We start from the raw sequence: 16,839 nt of genomic DNA on the forward strand, positions 1-16,839 counted from the left end.
CCGTAAGTGGCAGAGACAGGACTTGAAGGCCACAGTCCGGCTCCCGAGCCCGTGCCATGCTTTACAGCCTCTGACTTCTCATGCCCCTTCCCAGAGCCGCCTGGGAAGGAGGAACCAGGCAGCTAAAGACTGGGTTTGAATCCTACTCCACCTCTGACCAGCCGCGCGATCCCGAGCAAGGGACCTCGCCTCTCTGAGTCTCAACCTGCTCCCTTGCAAAATGGGAACGTTAATGGGAACGTCAGGCTTCAGCAACGCTGCGAGGAGCATCAGTGTAGCATGTGTGAACGGGCTTTGTAAACTCTGGGGTGCTCTGTGAGGTATAAACTACCCACTATTATCGTTAGAGGGAATTCAGTTTATAACCTGCTCCCGTCTCTTGAACTTTCCTGTGCATCCAGTCACTGCTGGATGATCTGGAACCAACAGCTTGTCTATTTATGGCTGAAAATCCGCAGGTCATAGGAAGACAGCGGCACCTGAGCCCCTGGGTGGCCACAAAGATAAGGTTCGTGTCTCGATGACCTATGACATGGTGGTCACTGAAGGAACAGGCCCCCTCCCGCCCCTTCCACTAGTTATAACTGAAAAGCTTGGTTTCCCCAACACCCCGACCCAAGATCAACCCGACTCTTTGCCCAACGTTGGAGAAGTACCAGCAAGTCCTGCAGGCCTGGCTGGCCCCCTCTGACTGTGTGTTGCCTCCTTCCACAGATCAGTGCCCTACAGCAAGGCTACAGCCAGGTGCTGTGCCAGACCCTGTCTGAGAGAAACTTAGAAATCACATCCCTGAAGAACGAGGCCGAGAACTTAAGGAGGGATACCGCCATCACATCAGGTGAGGCCCTTCTGCATTTAGGCCCCAGAGCTTCTGCCCTCCCCCTGCAGACATCACCAGTCAACCACCACACCTGTGCCCGTGACCTGGGTGCAGCCTCAGGGATCCCCCGTGTCAGTTCATTAGAGCTCTCCCTCAGTGGAGGTTTCTTGCCACCCAGTTCCGAGGGCAGGGCCTGATAAATATTTGAGAGAATGTTATCTCTTGGCTACAAGGTCTCCTGAGCACTGGCCCCACCAGGGAGAACACAGGTCGCCTTGTGGCTTGGGTGGTTCCACAAACCGGCCTGAGTGCAAACTAGAGCATGGACAAAATGGGGTCACTCTTTTTTTTTTTTTTTATGATTTGTACGTGTGTGTGTTTTATTATACATTAGTCTCTTAAATCAAACAGAAAACAAAAAGTGGAGCTACAAACCAAAGTTACAATAGTACTAGCTTTTCTCATCGCCCGTCTAGCTACTTGTCCCAGAGGTCTTTATTTCTTCATAAGGCTTTGAGTTACTATCCAGGGTCCTTGACTCCAACCTGAAGAACTCCCTGTGGCAGGCAGTTCTGGTGGTTAAGAACTCTCTCAACTCTTGATTAACTGGGAATGTCTTGATTTCTCCCTCATTTTCTTTTTTTTTTTTTTAAACATCTTTATTGGAGTATAATTGCTTTACAGTGGTGTGTTAGTGTTTGCTTTACAGTGGTGTGTTAGTGTCTGCTTTATAACAAAGTGAATCACTTACACATATACATATGTTCCCAAATCTCTTCCCTCTTGCGTCTCCCTCCCTCCCACCCTCCCTATCCCACCCCTCTAGGTGGTCACAATCTCCCTCATTTTCGAAGGAAAGTTTTGCTAGATATAGGATTCTTGGTTGACGGTTTCTTTCCTTCAACACTTCAAGTACATTGAGCCATGCCATCTGGCCTCCGAGGCCCCTGATGAGAAATCTGCTCATGACCTACCTTCCTGGGAAATCTTCTCTCAGCTTCATAGACTTTCCTAATGTACCTTATCGTGTCTTATGCAACAGAACATTTTGTATAGTTTCGTGAAGTCAGTTAAGTTGTAACGTTATTTTGAGACCAGAATTTAAGGAAAAGGAATTGAATATTTCAAGTGTAGACATTATGAGGTCTTTAAAATTATTACCCATTTTCAAACTAGAAATAAAAAGGCCACTGAAGTATCCTACAGATTTTAATTTATAACAAAGTGAATACCAATATCTAATAACACACGTAAAGAAAAATTTCTTTGGGATCCTTTTTCCTAAGTGTAAAGGGGCCTTGAACTCAGAAAGTGAGAAAACCCCTGTGGTTTATCCCCAGCGGTGATGGGTCCATTTCTTGCTCTGACCTCAGAATGCACCACTGTGATGTACTTCACAAAGCCCTATAAAAGAGAAAGCTGGGCCCAGGTTTTTGGTCCTTAGAGCCCAGGAAGCTGCTTTTGGTGACCTGACGGCCTTGGACCTACAGTTAGCTTGTGTTTTCCTTGTTTCTGCCATTTTGTTGATTTTCGTTTCTCTTTTCTCTACTCTTTTTTATTTGTCTCATTTTTCTTTCTACAGTTAGCATAGTGAGTATTGTTGGTATAGTTAATACTTGATTAGCATAGTTAGTGTAGTTAGTACTAGTTAGCGCTGTTGGTACAGTTAGCGTAGTTAGCGTTGTTAGTAGAGACAGCATACTTAGCCCTGTTAGTACAGTTAGCATTGTTAGTTAGCGTAGTTAACGTTGCTAGTTAGTGCTGTCAGTCAGTGTAGTTAGCAGGTCACCATGATGCAGGGCCTCACAGCCAAATCTGCTGGCAAGGCGGCTCATATTGATGACTTCGAGATCCTCCACACCATTGGTGAAGGCACCTTCGGTAAAGTGAAGTTGGCCCGGCACATTCTGACCGGGACACAGGTGGCTCTCAAGGTGATTAAGAAAAGGCGTCAGAGCTTCTCAAGTGTCCAGGCACTTTTCCGGGAAGTGTGCGGTATGAAGGCTCTGAATCACCCCAATATTGTAAAACTGCTGGGGACGATTGACACAGAGGAGGCATTTATCCTGGTGATGGAGTACCTCAGTGGGGGGGACATGTACCGCTACTTGAAGACCCATGGCCGTATGACAGAGGCGCAGGCCCGCGGCCCGTTCCGGCAGCTGCTCTCCGCCCTGCAGCACTGCCACCAGAGGGGCATCGTGCATCGGGACCTGAAGCCACTGAACCTCCTCTTTGATTCCAACATGAATATCAAACTTACAGACTTTGGCCTCAGCAACAAGTGTGATGACACTGGCCAACTGGACACGATCTGCGGCACAGTCCCTTATGCTGCCCCGGAACTCCTCCTGGGGCAGAGCTACAGCGGCCCTGCGGTGGACGTGTGGAGCTTGGGAGCAGTGCTCTACACCATGGTAACTGGGTCCCGGCCCTTTGCGGGAAAAGACTTCCAGGAGCTGCGGAAGCAAATCCTACGAGGGCAATACCCCATCCCACCTTATCTGTCTTTGGAGATAAGGGATCTATTACAAAAAATGATTGCCCTCAACCCCAGTGACAGAGGCACCTTACCTGACCTCATGAGGCATGCTTGGTTAAACATGGGCCAGAAGGAGCCACTCCAGCCACCCTGTGAAGAGGACCTGGAGGTGACAATGGTGAGGACTCCGGGCTTGACTTGCGACCAGATCCAGGACACTGGGACAGGCAGTGTGAGCTCCAAGAAACCCAAGGTGGGGGTCTCCATCATAACTGTGAAGCCCTTCTCTTGCGGGGACCTCAGTGGCAGTGAACTTGAGCCTTCTGCAAGCCCTGTGGTGTCCTCCCTGCAAACCAGGTGGCTCTACCACAGAAAAAGTGTGCAGCTGCAGGAAGACCAGCAGGCGGGGCAGAAGAGCGGTGAGTCTGCCTGTCCCCCACCCAGCCTGGAGGCAAGGACTGCCACCCCCAGCCCAGCCCCCCAGTGTGGCACTGGGACATCCCCCTCCAGCAGCAGCAGGATTGGAGCCCCAGAGGGAACCAGCTGCCCCCCGGGTGTGTCCAACACTGGAGGGTCCTCCCTCACTGGGCAGCCTGAGAGTGTGTCCTCATCCACTGTCTCTGGCCACAGCCAGAAAAAGCAAGGGGTGGCTGGGAGAATCTGGAACTTTGTTTTGAAACATCTTTGTTGCAAGCTGCCCCGCATGAGGCGTCATAATAAAGTGAGCCCATGTGAACCCCATGCATGACCGAGGCAGGAAGGTCAGGCCGCCGCGCTCCCTGGGGCCCGGTCCAGTGGAAGATGAGCGCGTTCTCTGCACGGCCTTCAGAAGCATCGTATCCAAGACCCTGGCCAGCTCAGAGGATGGTCCGGAGCAGCCCGGGCGACCGAAAGCGAGGCCACCGTGGCTGCAGGTCTGCCCCTCAACCCCCTCCTGGGTGAAACTTGAGAGACTGGACTGTCATTCCTGGGGCACGTCTCCCCTCCCCCACTCTTCTGTCTTCCGTGTTGGTGGGGGAGGGGGATAGTTCTTGTTCCAAGAACTCCTGGGTTCTTCCAATTCTAGTTAATAAACTTGATGCTCCAGAGAGATGCATCACACTCTGCTTTGCGTCGTCCCTGCACAGAATTGGGGCTGTGCATTTTCCAGTGAGACAAGCGGGGACCCATGTAGTGCTTGGAGTTAATCGGAACAACTGGTTCCCTGGTTCAATAAGCCCTTGAACACACGGGTGACTGGAGCAGGTACTTCCCAGAGGCCTCTCTCTGGGGGCACATGCTCTCGGACGCATCACCTGCACAGTTCCATTGGCTCTCGTGCGCTTACAGGTCACTTGCCGACTGCGGAATCCTCACCGCTAGACACAGAGCACTCTGACCACGTGCCCGTGAACCACCTCGAGGGGCAGTCCCAGATGTTACAGGGCTGGGACCCAGCCAGCGGCTTCTGGAGGTGCTCACAGAAGGCCTCACTCACTTCCTGCCCTTTGGCCATTACACACTGGGGTCTCTGAACTCGGGCTCCCAAGTGGCTGCAAGTGGCAGAACAATGTGTCCAGCTACCAAGTTCCCAGAAAGTCTCCAAAGCCCCACCCATCTATTGCACTTGTAAATACCACATTTCCCTGGTCTGGAGAGAAGTAAAGGTGAGAATCACCCGTGTCCTCCAAGCCAGGGCTCCAGTCACACACTTGCTCTCCTTGCTCAGAATTTGGATTCACTTGGGATTCAGTCTCTCTCTCTGCTCTTTCTTCTAGCACTTTAGAAGTAAAAAGAGTTCCTGTGAGTGCATTAATCTGTTCTAAAATATTCTTGAGGTGACAATAGGCCTCCTGTGGGGTGAATTTCAGTTCCACTCTCAAGCGATCTATCTTATTAATCACTAAAACTGGACGGATGTTTTCGAGCCAGGCTTGTCGCAGAACTGCCTGTGTCTTTTGCATAATGTAGTGAAATGGCACTGGATTTCATCGTGATCCCTCGGACCCGTTCATCCTCTCTGTTGTCCATGTACCTTAACTTGCCTGCCAGGCGGCTGGAGATGATGCCATTGCTAGATATAAGGCAGTCAGCCAGAGTAGTTTTTCCATGGTCAACATGAGCCAAAACACAGATATTCCTGATGTTAGCAGCGTTTTTCTGGAGTTGAATCATCTTATCCAAACTAATGAGCACCATGGTCACTTATTTCCTCTGACGGCTCCCGCCGCCCAGCCAGCCCTGCTCGGATGCCAGCGCCCGGCCACACCACGCGCGTCGCAGGTGCCCAGACCACCGCGTCCACCTAACGCCCGCGCGCCGGGGACGGGGCTGAGGACGCACCGGGGTCACTCTTTTAAGGCACCCATTGTCTCACCCATTTCACCCGAGTGCACTTGGGCCCAAGTGAAAACAGTTTCTAATTTTATCCGAGGTGGTTCCCTGGTAAAGGGCTTGGGTGTGGAGAGGGGCAGCCAATGCACAGCTGTGGCTGCACTTCGATTTCCTGGATTCCTTCATTCCTTCAACATGTTTATTGAGCACCTACTAGGTGTCAGGCCCCCGTTCCAGGCTCTGGGGAGGGAGAGCCAAGCAAGACAGTCAGATTCCTGTACTCACAGATTCGGGAGGGGGTGACAGACAATAAAAGCAAACGGATGAATAAACAAGCCCACTTCAGAGAGCAGTGGTGCGGTGGAGAAAATAAACCGTGTGTCGTGGTGGCCAGCGCTTCAAGGGGGGAGGCCAAGGGAGAACAGCTTAGTGGGCGTGCAGCCACGCAACTCAGGTGGCACTCGAACCCGTGGGCTGGGACTCGAGCCCAGTGAGAACCCACTGTCTTTTAATCGAGATCACACATCTGGTCTCGGGACTTAATAAAGCTCAGGTTCTTTATGTCTCATCGCAGAAAGAATTCAGTGAGAGACAAAGTAAGAAGTGGATTCATTTAGAGAGAAACACACTCTACAGACAGAGCGTGGGCCATCTCAGAAGGCTGGAGGCCCCCAAATATGGGGTGGTTCGTTTTTATGGGCTGGGTAATTTTACAGGCTAATGAGTGGGAGGATTATGACAACTCTAATATTTTGGGGAAGGGGCGGGATTTCCAGGAATTGGGCCACCACCCCCTTTCTGACCTTCATGGTCAGCCTCGACACTGTCCTGGTGCTGGTGGGTGTGTCATTTAGCTAATGTATTACAATGAGCCTATAATGAGGCTCAAGTTCCACTGGAAGTCGAATCTTACGCCACCTTGGACCTAGCTGATTCTAACCAGTTTATGTTGTATCCTCCACGGCTATGTCCTTCTTTTAGAGAGGACCTGTTTCAGGTGGGCAAGGACAAACCAAGGGCAAGTGAGGCTGCATGGAGTGAACAAGGGATTGTGAGGCTGGGCAGGGTCGGGGGGTCTGGGGTTTTTATTCTAAGGGTGTTGGGAATCCAGTGGAGTTTTTTAAGCAGAAAATGACATGTCTAGAGACCTGAAGAGGATGGGACCACTCACATACGAGGGGAGGGAGAGAAGCAGGTGACAGGAAGGAGGCAATGAGTTTCGGAGGGGCACATCACTCTTAAAGCAGCCAGCGTGTAGCAGGAAAGACGCCCACAGCTGTAAAAGCCGGGCATAGCCTTGAGTCGCACGTGAATCACCATCTCTGTATGGATCTGTGCTTTTCTTCTGCCTCACTCTGCAACTTAATCACTCCCACCCCCACCCCCTGCTGCCCCCAGGTCTCTGCTTCTGCTCCTCCCTAACTCGGGATGTCCTCAGATATTTGCTGAGCACCTCCCCCAGGCTAGGTGCTGTTCTGGGCACCAGGAATGTACGGATGAACTCGCTGGTCCTCACCTTCCTCCCATATGTCGGCCAGTCAGACCTCATCCAAGCATCAAGCCTGTCTCAGATCCCACTTTCTCCAATCAGGGAGTCGGACAGACCCGGGTTGGGATAGCACTTGAGATGAGCTGGACCCACTCAAAATGTGGCAAGCCCCAGAGGGATTTCCAAGTAACTTAACTGTGTCCTGGAGGCAAAGCTCATTTTTAAAATGAAATTCTGGAGCATTTTGTTCTGTATTTCATATACATTCTTGATTGATACCTACCAATAAAACTGGGCCTAATGTTCTTCCAAGAAAAGAACCGTATGAGATAACCCAATACCACTGCATTTATGCACCCTTCTTCCCACTTTTATTCAAAATGATACTACAACGCAAGAGGGAAGAGATATGGGGATATATGTATATGCATAACTGATTCACTTTGTTATAAAGCAGAAACTAACACACCATTGTAAAGCAATTATACTCCAATAAAGATGTTTAAAAAAAATGATACTACAGTAATGGAGTAGTTATCTATTGCTGCATAACAAGTTACCCCACAATGTAATGGATAAAACCCCAACCAATATTTATTATCTCACCCAGTTTCTGTAGTTCAGGAATTTGAGGGGAGGGGGTGACTTAGTTCTCATGAGTTGCAGTCAAGATGTCGGCTGGGGCATCAGTCATGTCATCTAAAGCCTCGGGGGGAGCTGGAGGATCCCCGTTCAGAATGGCTGCTCATGTGGCTATTGGCTGGAGGCCTTAGTCCCTCACCACACGTGCTTCTCTCTAGGGCTGCTTGAGCGTCCTCACAGCACGGCAGTTGGCTTCCCCCACAGTGAGTGATTCAAGAGAGAGCCAAGAGGAGGCCACAGTGTCTTTTATGACCCAGGCTGGGAAGAAACATTCCGTCATTTCCACAGTATCATATTGGTTACCCATGTCAGCCCTATTCAGGGTGGGAGGGGCTACACAGGGCATGAATTCTAGGCGGCAGGGATCATTGGGGGCATTTTGGAAGCTGGCTGCCGAGAAAAATAATAGGCGCCATGTAACAAACATAATTTAGCCACTTTATGTTCTTGGAACATACCGTCTCATTTGACCCTTACAATAACTCTGTGCGGGACAGACAGTGGGAGGTGAAATAGCTTGTCCAAGACCACCAAGCTAATAAGTGGTAGAGAGGGGTCCAAACTCAGGGGAGTGTGAAACCAACCACCCCATCAATAGTGTCCAGCAGTGCCCTCTGCCACAAGCCTGTCTCCTGGCCTCTGGAGAATTCCTGGACCTTCCTTGTACTGGGCCTTCGTTCCCCAGGCCCATGGTGTGGCCTGTCCTCCCGGCTTTGCCTGGCCTGTGCCCACAAGGGGCCCCCAAAGGCGTCTCCTCTCGCTGGTGCTGACTGCCCCTCATTCTCACTGAGGCCTCAAACCATGTTCTGTGGACTTTGCTCTCATTCCCATTCCTGCTCTGGGACCCTCGGAAAAAGCCTCCCCAGTTCTAGGCGGGCACCGGTGGTGGCCCGGGCTTGGAAGGTCTTGTCCGAACGTTGGCTGACAGCCATGGTGTTGCCAATAATCCTTCCTGCCTCTTTGACCTCCATGAGTTTTTTGTTTTGGTTTGGTTTGGTTTTTTTTTACAGAGATGGTGTCATCTTTGCAAAGAGATGTGTTAGTAAAGGACGATCAAGTTCAACAACTGAAACAGGAGGTGAATCAACTAAAAAGTGAGAACAAAGAAAAGGATCACCAGCTCGAAGCCCTCAGCTCCAGAGTGAGTGTCGGGTCATCACCAAATTGTAGCTGCGAAAAGCAGACACAGTGGAGTCACATGACACACGGTGGTGAGATGAGGCCAGTGCCCAAGGGCACAGGGACGGTAGCTGCTGGGCAGGTGGCCAACTTCTTTGCAGCTTTTCAAAGTACAGCGTGTATGTGGCTCAGCATAAGCATAATATATATTCAAATCCAGCAAACATTTTCTAACCCCATTATAAGTTAGTTTGTTTAATCCCAGCGACAAACACACCTATTAGCATATATTGCCATTGCAAAGTTTAATGTTAAACAGAATAGGATCTCTCTGTGAGCAAGGACGACCACACGGCTGCATCGTGGTCCCAGCGCCACTGGTTCTCGTAACTGCCTTCAAAGCAGAATGTTTGAAGATCCAGATGCAAACACGCAGACTCTCATTTCTCCCTTAGACTTTAGTGTGTAGAATTTCTCTATGGAAAATGAGCGTGGTAGGCAAGCAAAGAGCTTTTTACGTGTAACTTTGACTATTTGCAAATCTTGCCTTCAGTGCAAACTTTAGAATCCTGACTCTATAGGATAAGATTTCTCAGTATTTGTATGATGTGTCTGTTTCTGTGGGTCAAGGTAAAACCTCAAAGCTTTCATCTCAGGTGGCAACTCAGAGATTCCCAGCAGCTACCCAACGGGTTAGCTAGGTCTGCATGGGGGTGGGGTGAGAACAGATCTTGAGGTTCCAAGGAAAAGGCACAATAAGTAATACCTGGTACGTAGTACCATACCCAGTTTGGAGCTGGTGAAAGGCACTGCATGAGGTTTGAGGTCAGACAGACCAGGGTCCAATCCCAGAGCTTTCTTTTATTGTAACTTATTTGGCCTCCACTTCCCCATCTGTGAAATGGGGATGACAGAATCGTTTTCCGAGAAGTGGGAGTCTGGTTTTCGTTGTGCTCCTCTGCCTCTGCGCCGGGTCAGCTGCCTGGCCAAGCCCTCTGCATTCGTTTCTCCCAAGCGGAGTGTCTTCCTAGGCATGTGCTATAGCTGTTTTATGTGGTGTGTATGTGTGTGTGTGTGTGTGTGTGTGTGTGTGTGTGTGTGTTGGGGACGGGAAGGGGGTGCAGAGCTGGTGCTAAGTAAAAGGAATATGCAAAGACAGCACCTGCTTGGCTCTTCTACCTCCTGAAGTGCATTTGGATGATTTATGTCCCCGTTTCCCCTTCCTCGTTGACCTTGGAATGAGGTCCCTTCTCCTCTAGCCTGTGCTGGCCAACAGCACAAGGACTCTTCACCACCAAGGGTACTGCCCTTGTGAACATTTGAGATGCCTTTTTTTTTAATGACATACATCATGTGTGTTAATTTTAGAAAAATAAGTAGATGACATTGAAAAGAAAAAATAAAAAGAGAGGAGAGGAAATGCTACCTTGAGAAATCAATGTTAATATTTTCATGTACGTTCTTCCAGTCTTGTTTCTATATATTACCTAGAAATCAATCAAGCAATCATTTTATAGTGAATTTATACTATGCACATTTTTTAAATTTTTAAATACTTACTATTTCCCGTGCTAATAAATCAACACTCTTATCATTGGTCTTAAAAGCTACATACTTTCTCCTGGATGTACCCAGTGTTATGAAGTGGTCTGCTGTTATAAACAACACTTGGGTTGTTGCCTCTTTTTTTTTTTTTTTTTCCACTGTTACTGACAATTCTGTGAAGAGCATCCTTGAAACTACAGATTTACTTATTTCTCCAGTCATTGCCCTTAAGGTACACTCCTAAAGTGGGAATTGCTGGGTCAAAAGAAGGCACATCCATCCTTATGACCTTAATGTCTGTTGCCGAGCCGCCCTCGGGAAAGACAGCTCCGTTTACCCCTCCACACCAGCCGGGGCAGTTGTGTCTTTGAGATGCAACCTGCACAAAAGCCCTAAGATGGACCCGAGCTCACTGGTTCCGCTCCCCTCCACCCTCACCGGTCACAGCGTGAAAACATCCCAATTCCTGCACCCTAAGTACGCAGACTCTACAAAGCTGGATTTCCCCTGCGGTGAAGTTTGCTGGCTTTTGAAGAGGAATTTAGACGCTCTATTCCTCAGAACTCATGAGAGGGGTGAACTGGGAACGACTGCAGTATCCCGTGCTCCCATCACACAAATGGTCTCGCCTCTCAGAATTCAGAGGTGTGATTGGGTTATACAGCAGGAAACACTCCTGGACGTGAGTGAACACAGGGACTTGGGAGCCCCAGCCCAGCCCCCGTGGCCTTGTCCTTTTTCTCCACAGTGCTCAGTGCTGAAAGAAGAGTTACAGAAGGAAGAGGCCCAGAAGGAGCACTGGGAAGCCCAAGAGAAAGAGTTAAAACTCTGCAAAACCGTGCGTTGAACCTCCTCACCCCTAGGTGTCCACAGAAAGCCTAGATTTTGACCTTCAGGGTTTTGGAGGGGTTCCTTGGCCCATTAGCTAGCACAAGCTCTGGGGCTTTATGGGTGTTTGTCTGTTAATGTAGTCTCATAATTCTTTGATTTGCTAGCCTCAAAGAGATGGGTGAAAAGACCATGGAAAACACACTCTCCCCAGATTTTCTGGGCAGTGGGCTCGAAGCCCCTCATCAGGTTTCCCCTGGGGAAAGGGACGGGAGGTGGCCACCATATGCTGCTAGAAATTCACCGTGGTCCCTACCCCTGCACTTGTGATGCCCAAACTTTCATGATCCACTGTCACAAGTTTTATCACAGCCCCGGGCACTGTTATTAACACCACTCTTCTTTAAGCATTTTTACTTAAATACATTCAATTTTACACCAATTCATAAAAACAAAATAAAAAGCAAATGTATCACTGGCCTTGTATGGAAGGTGAACATAAAAATGAATACAATGAAAAGATGACCGCTAAATGTAAATGTTCACCCCCTGTACCAGCCAAATCCTCGTGCACATCACCAGGCATACGTTTTCCACCCGTTGGGAAGGACGGTGCCCGGGATGGGGGAGGAGACATGTGCTCTTCTCTATGCCAGGAGCACATTTCTCTGCCTCAAATGAGAAAAAAGAAAAATGTCATTGTTCTTTTCTTCCAAACTGTGCCCATTATGTCTTCCAAACAGCCCTTATTTAGATTGAACTCAAAAATATACCCCAAGGCAAGAGATTCTAATGAGTGGATAGGTATCTTGTACTGTTTAATCCAGGATCCATGCTGATCTTCAAAAGAAACTCAGATTTTCCCTCACCCAGCACTTTCATTGCATCCGTTGAAAGAAAGTCCACTTTGCCTTAAAGATGTAGAATTGTCCCCCACGGGAAGGAATTAAGCGAATCCCAGACTATGTTTCTGCCTTAATGAAGCGGATGAAATGAGTTATGAAGTTGACTTCCCTGTTGTTGGAACTCTTTCAGCAAATCCATGACATGGAGAAAGAAATGAGGAAGCTCAGGGAGGAGCTGAAAAGGAGCAGTACCGAGCAGAGCCTGATCTCTAAGACGCTGCGGGAAAAGAGCAAGGTATGGCAGGGACGGGTCAGCCTGGCAACCACTCTGGGGCAAGCACTCCACCTGCATCATCTCTGTGAATCCTCACAGTGACCCCATGCGGTCTATACTGGTATTGACCCCACTTTACAGTCGGGAAAACTGAGGCTCACAGAGGTGAAGGAAGTTACCCAAGTTCACTTGCATAAAGTAGTTGTGGCAGAACTTGAATCCAGGTCTGCCTGACTCCAAAGCTCCTGTGTGTAACCACTACCCTAGACTGCCTTCAAATCTTAATTGTGAAATTATCTAGGAAAGAATTGATCCATTAAATCAAGTTATCCAATGATGTTGTTCCAACTTAAATTCTCATATTGATTTTTTTTTGTCTTTTTGTTCCATCAGTCATTGAGAATGTTTTTAAAAATCTCATCATGTTTGTAATTTGTGTGTTTCTTCTTTTAATATTAATGATTTTTGCTTTATATATTTTGAGGCTGTGTTACTAGGTGCATATAAATTTAGAATCCTAATACTTCCTGTAGAACAAAACTTTTGATCATCATGAAATGTCCCTTTTCATCTCTAGTAGTGTTTCTCCCTTAACATCTTCTTTGTCATTTAGCTTCATCACTGGCTTTCTGTTGGTTAGAGTTTTCATAGCATATTTTTTGCATACTTTCTCTGTCAATTTTTGTCTTAAGTTTTAGACATATGCCTTCCAAACAGCGTATCATTTTTACAAAATCCAGTTTGACAATCTTTGACTTTTAGGGCATTTATATTACGTAATTACTCATGTACTGGGGTTTAAATCTACCTTCTTGCTCAGTACCAGTTGTACCATCTGTGCTATATTCCTTTTTCTCTCCTTTCTTTCCTCCTTCTGAGTTGAAGGTTTTCTCTCATTCCACTTTCCCCATCTATTAGCTTGGAAATATTTCACTTTTTTACTATTCTTTTAGTAATAGTAAGACAATAGCATTCATCCTTGACTCACCAAAATCACACATTAATTAAGTTTTTCACTCTTCTGCTATTCTCTTAGTAGTCATCCTAAAGACTACAATATGCATTCTTAACTTACCAAGAGGCAATAGTAGTTGATAATTATGCCCTTCTCCTTGACAGTGCAATGAGTTTCGAACACCTTAACTTCACTTACTCCCTCCAGATTTATAAGCCATTGCTGTCATTTTCTAAACTCCTCTTGATAGTTAAAACCCCAGAAGACATTATTAGTGTTTTTATATAGTCAGTATCATATCCACACATTACCCTTACTGTTGCTTGTCTTTTCTGCATCTCTGATCATCCATCTGGGTTCATTTTTCTTGTGTCTGAAGAATACCCTTTAGTGTTTTCCCTCATTGTGGCTCTGCTGATGACAAATTCTCAGATGTGCCTGTGTGTCTGTCTGGAGATGTATATTTAACCTTCATTCTTAAAACACATTTGACTGCGTATTGAATTCTACAATGGCAATTCTTTTCTTTCAGCACATTAGAGATAGCATTAGATATGTCTCTATTGTCTTGTGGCTCCTATTATTTCTATTTAGAAGTCATCTGTAAGCCTAACTGTTGTACCTTTGCATAATCTGTCTTTTTCTCTGGTTGCTTTTAAGATTGTCTTTTCCCTTGATTTCCAGCAGTTCTATTATGGTTTACCTAGGTGTGGATTCATTTTTGTTTACCTCGTTCAGAGTTCGTAGGGGCTTCTTGAATCCCTGGCTTGGTGTTTTGCCTTAGTTCAGGCACTTGGGCTCTGTACCACATAGGCAGTGGGGAGCTACTAAGGCTTCTGAACAGGGGACTGATGCAATGACATTCGTGGCCAGTAATAAGGGTGAAAATGATAGTTACAATTTCTCATGTACTAGGCATTACCCCGAACATTTCATCTCTTCATCTTCACAACAGCGCTGTGATCTAGAAATCATCCTCTCCATCTTACAGATGAGAAAGTCAAGGCTACTAGTTACTAGTAAGTTAACTAGCCCAATTGCACAGTCGGTTTTGTCTGACTCCAGGTTCATCTGATTTCAGTTACCCTGGCGTAGCAAACAGCCACATGCTACTGTTTACACTGAAATTAATCAAAATTAAATAAAATTTTAAATTCAGTTCCTCTGTCACACCAGCCACATTTCAAGTGCTCGATACCCCGATGTGGCTGGTGGCTGTCATATTAGACAACACAGGCTCGCCCAGAGTACCTGTATCGTTGCAGAAATTTCTGTTGGACAGAGCTGCCTTACAGCTGGGTAACTCTCACAGTACCGTTAAGATTGCACTGGAAGAAACTAAACTAGAGGCAAGGAGGCCAGTTGTCACAGGCCAACTTGCATGTGAGAGGGACTGGAGGACAGGCGTGGAGACTACCGAGTGTGAGAGAGGGGGCAGGGCGGCCGCTGAAGGTGACTCTGAGGCTTGGGGATGGGAATGGGGGCTGTTCATGGAGAACACAGATAAGGGCAGAGTCCAAGGTTGGACTTGGCTTTTGCAGCATATGAAAAAGGCTGCTGAAATAGAAGTCAGAGCATGTTTAGACCTGGGAGAAAACTAAGGCCCAGAGAGGTTAGATGACTTTTCCAAGGTAACAGAGCTGGGTAGAGGCTCTTCCACTGTACCACACTACTCAGAAGAAAGCTCTTAAGGGCTTTTCTGGGTCTTTAATTACATCCCTGTGATCCCCCTCTTCAGATCCCTAATAAACAGCCTGTGGATTTGTTTCAGCACAAAATCTTTCCATTTATTTACGAGAGTTTGCCTCATTTCCTGTTGGTGCCAGAGCCCAGGGCTCAGCAGGTGCATCCAAGAATTGAGCAGCTGCAAGGCCTATACTGGCCAGCAAAGGGTAGCGTGGGGCACTCCCAAGCTTACCGTGCGTTGACTGTTACCCAAGCAAGGGGGGAAAAAATAGGCAAGCTTCTCCACTTTAAACGCCTTCCTTTGCAGGAAAGCGTTTGTCTATTCTTTGTCTATTCTCTTCCTTTGTCTATTCTCAATAGACATTGCTTTAGCAAGCCTCCAGAGAGGTTTCCACCAGTGAGTGTGCTCAAAGTGGTAACGACAAATAGTTATGATAATAAACCCAATAATAACATTTCCAAGTACCCATCATGAGTTATTAGAACGAGACTGTACGGCGGACATTCCTGTCCACCTTCCATAGGTTACAACAGTACTTAACACACTCACAGAGCCCTTAAGCACTATTCCAAACATTGAATCCCCACAATAACTCTATGCAGTGGTACTAGTATCACCATCCCCATTTGACAGATGAGGACACTGAGTCACGGAGCAGTGAAATAACTTTCCCAGGGTCGTACGGCTTGTTAGGGACCGAGCTGGGATTGGAGTCTGCGGTAGAACATAGTTGAGCCCAGGGTGCAGAGCTCGGCCCTTTCCCGTAGGGGGCAACTCCCTGTGAGTTTGCCTCCACCCCGTGCATGCCTGTGACCCCTGCCACTGGGCTGCAGCTGTCCCTACCCCTCAGGGACTCCCCCACTGCCATTAGCCCCCCCAGAAGAGTTTCCCCAGAGGGCATGATGATCACATTAGCAGCAAGCCCACGCTTTCATCATCCTTTCAGGTTGAAGAGAAGCTTCAGGAGGATTCCAGAAGGAAATTGCTTCAGCTGCAAGAAATGGGGAACAGAGAAAGCCTCATTAAAGCCAATTTGGAAAGGGCAGTAGGTCAGGTAGGCGTGCTGCAGGGCCCCTTCACCGGCCCGTGCTCTCCACGGAATCCCGCACCCAAGCGGCCGGCAGGGATGAGTGAGGAAGAAGACGGCCTGGTTTAGTTCACCCGCTTATCTCAGGGGCAGGGCTTTGTGCGGCTTCCGCGTCCCAGTGGGCATCACTGAAGAGGCTTTTCCTTCTGGGAAGCTGCCCCCTCCAGTGTTTGCTGTTGCCTGAGACCCTGACCAAGCAGCCAGTCCCAGCTCAAGGCCCGGCCCAGTGAACCAGCTGTGCGGTTGCCTCTTGGGAAGGGTTTGAGCTCTGGACCCCAGGGGTGTTTCTAGCACTTTCTCCTTCACATTTTTTGTCCTGACATTTACAGCGATCTTTCTTCCTCTGGGCCCCCAAACAGATGCTACACTCAGTGTCCACAGGGAAATGCCACATTTCTTTTTGTTTGTTTGTTTGTTTTGTTTTGTTTTGTTTTGTTTTGTTTTGGATGGAACCCGCGCCCCCTGCAGTGGAAGCGCGGAGTCTTAACCACTGGAGTGCCAGGGAAGTCCTGCCACTTTTCTTAATAAAGTAAAACCCGGAACACCACAGCTTATGCCAGATGGAGATGGGCAGGGTGGGGAGCAGGCTGTGACCTGGCAGGTCTGGGGAGGGCCATTTCCCAGGGCTCTGACCCAAGATGGCCCAGTGGCCCTTCCTATTACACGTGGCACAGACATGAGGGCCAGAACATGCAAACGAGCCTTCACCAAAAGCTAAGGGAGAGCAAACGAGAACCCAAGATGGGGCGCTGG

At 48.1% G+C, this 16,839-nt stretch overlaps 1 protein-coding gene across 10 annotated transcripts in view; it reads left to right on the plus strand.

Annotated features, from left to right (window-relative positions):
• Positions 1 to 16,839, plus strand: part of FHAD1 (forkhead associated phosphopeptide binding domain 1) — a 144,310-nt gene that overhangs the window by 63,447 nt on the left and 64,024 nt on the right. For 9 of the 10 annotated variants that reach the window (XR_009500883.1, XM_059913837.1, XM_059913903.1 and 6 more), the window contains exons 7-11: positions 715 to 838; positions 8,757 to 8,887; positions 11,159 to 11,248; positions 12,274 to 12,378; positions 15,946 to 16,053. Coding sequence is in view for 9 of the 10 variants with exons in the window: in XM_059913837.1 (XP_059769820.1) it covers positions 715 to 838; positions 8,757 to 8,887; positions 11,159 to 11,248; positions 12,274 to 12,378; positions 15,946 to 16,053 (558 nt within the window). In the remaining variant the exon portion in view is untranslated. The remainder of the gene's footprint in view (positions 1 to 714; positions 839 to 8,756; positions 8,888 to 11,158; positions 11,249 to 12,273; positions 12,379 to 15,945; positions 16,054 to 16,839) is intronic. The other variant, XM_059913865.1, reaches the window with a different exon arrangement.

This window comes from Balaenoptera ricei, chromosome 1, assembly GCF_028023285.1.
Source record: "Balaenoptera ricei isolate mBalRic1 chromosome 1, mBalRic1.hap2, whole genome shotgun sequence".
Lineage (NCBI taxonomy): Eukaryota > Metazoa > Chordata > Mammalia > Artiodactyla > Balaenopteridae > Balaenoptera > Balaenoptera ricei.